Here is a 1,898-nt window from a genome sequence, read left to right as displayed (position 1 = left end):
AAGGATAAGGACAAGAGGAGACGATTTCAGCATATATCTTTGAGATGGATACAAATTTTGATTTTGGTTATCTACATCCCCATTCCTTTAGATTAGAAAATATCTAAAAGAATGTATACAAAGAGCAGAAAAAAGTGGCAACTCACAGCCATTGACAAATCCTCACAAGACAGCATATTGGGGTCTCCAGAACATCAGTTTTCTCAGTAAGTCAGCTACCTCAGAGGAACCAGTGAAAGGAGGCAGGAAGAATCTTCTAGAGTTCTAAAACATTGTCATTTCTTTTACAGATTTGTTTAATCCAAAGTTCTTGAACTTTCTTTTGCATTATTTCTAGAAATTAGAGTTAAAGTTTGGACTTGGAAATCATCCTAATCAGATTTAGGGATGATTTCCAAGTCCAAACTAAATCTGATTAGTCTTTATCGGTCCCCACTCCCTAGCACCTTCTTCACGGCCTCTTTCACATCCTTGTTCCTTAGTGTATATATGAGTGGATTGACACTGGGTGTCACAATGGTATAAAAAAGGGTGAGAAATTTACCTTGGTCCTGGGAGTAAGTGTTGGCTGGCTGGAGGTACATGTAAATGATAGTTCCATAGAAGAGTGAAACCACAATGAGATGGGAGCTGCAGGTATTGAAAGCCTTTCGCCTCCCAGCAGCTGACTTGATTCTTAGCACTGCTTGAGCGATATTTCCATAGGAGATGAGAATGAGAATAAGGGGGGCTAGGATAATAAAAATAGCCAATGCAAATGCTAAAGCCTCAAGTTCCATAGTGTCTACACAGGCCATGCCAATTAGTGCTGGCATTTCACAGAGAAAGTGGTCCACATGCCGATGACCACAACGGGGGAGCACAAGAGTCTGGGGCACCATGATAAGTGCATTACCAAAGCCACTCAGCCATGCTACTGAAGCCAGCTGTCCACAAAGTCTTGGGTGCATAATGACACTGTAATGCAATGGTTTGCATACAGCAGCATAGCGGTCAAAGGACATAACAGCCAAAAGGACACATTCTACTCCACCCAATGCCAGGACAAAGTAAAGTTGAATGGCACAACCTAGGTAAGTGATGCTTTTATCTGGACCCCAGAGATTGTAGAGCATCTGAGGAATGGAGCCTGTTGTGAAGCACATATCAAGGAAGGAGAGGTTGGCTAAAAAGAAGTACATTGGAGTATGGAGTCGTGAATCTAGAACAGACAAGAAGATGATAGTCATATTTCCCAGGATGGTCAAGAGGTAGAAGAATAGGACAATCACAAAAAGAATCATTTCAAGAAAGGGTCGATCTGAGAAGCCCACTAAGATAAATCCTTCGAAGAAACTGTTGTTGCTTCTTTCCATAGCCTGTTACAAAACATCACCTTTTGGTGAAGACAAGAATCTCTGAAAGTCATGAAAAAGAGGAAAAAAGAGTAGGTCTATCCTAGAAAGCACTGAGAATGTATTTAGTATTCCAGGAGGAACAGATTAAATAATTCTGAGGTGCTGGAACAGGAATATGAAGCATATTGTAACTCACAGACCTAGTTTCTTTTCCAGATCCACAGAGCAGAGCAATGCATACTTCAGAGCTGTACACTTACCAGCCCAATGAAGATTTTTCAATAGCCCATCATTGCTGATGAAAAATGACAAATTATTCTGTTTCCATGTATATTTTTAGGCTTTCCAAAAATATGGGTTGTCCAGATCTGTGAGTAAAAAAAGTAAGCTTCATTACACAATCCGATCTTGACACACTCATTAAATCATTAAGTACTGTGTCTCTAATTCTCTTGGCTGCTACCAAGTAAATAATGATAGTGACTTTGATCATATTGTATAATTTTGATTACCAAAGGTTTTCTGATATTGGATAGGATAGGATCCCAGTTAATTTCTGGG

The 1,898-nt window shown here is 39.8% G+C and overlaps 1 protein-coding gene across 1 annotated transcript; it reads right to left on the bottom strand.

Moving 5' to 3' along the window:
- Positions 1–422: 422 nt before the first annotated feature.
- Positions 423–1,355, bottom strand: LOC100916828 (putative olfactory receptor 2W6). Its single transcript, XM_023503990.1, has one exon. It carries the CDS (start codon positions 1,353–1,355, stop codon positions 423–425), a length of 933 nt encoding a protein of 310 aa, XP_023359758.1.
- Positions 1,356–1,898: the final 543 nt, after the last annotated feature.

This window comes from Sarcophilus harrisii, chromosome 4 (genome assembly GCF_902635505.1).
Source record: "Sarcophilus harrisii chromosome 4, mSarHar1.11, whole genome shotgun sequence".
Taxonomy (NCBI): domain Eukaryota; kingdom Metazoa; phylum Chordata; class Mammalia; order Dasyuromorphia; family Dasyuridae; genus Sarcophilus; species Sarcophilus harrisii.
Note: the sequence above shows the minus strand (reverse complement) of the source record. Positions and strands in the feature narration are given on the sequence as shown.

Excerpts from the sequence above, each read along its gene's own strand:
- LOC100916828 (XM_023503990.1), bottom strand. The coding sequence starts at position 1,355 with ATGGAAAGAAGCAACAACAGTTTCTTCGAAGGATTTATCTTAGTGGGC.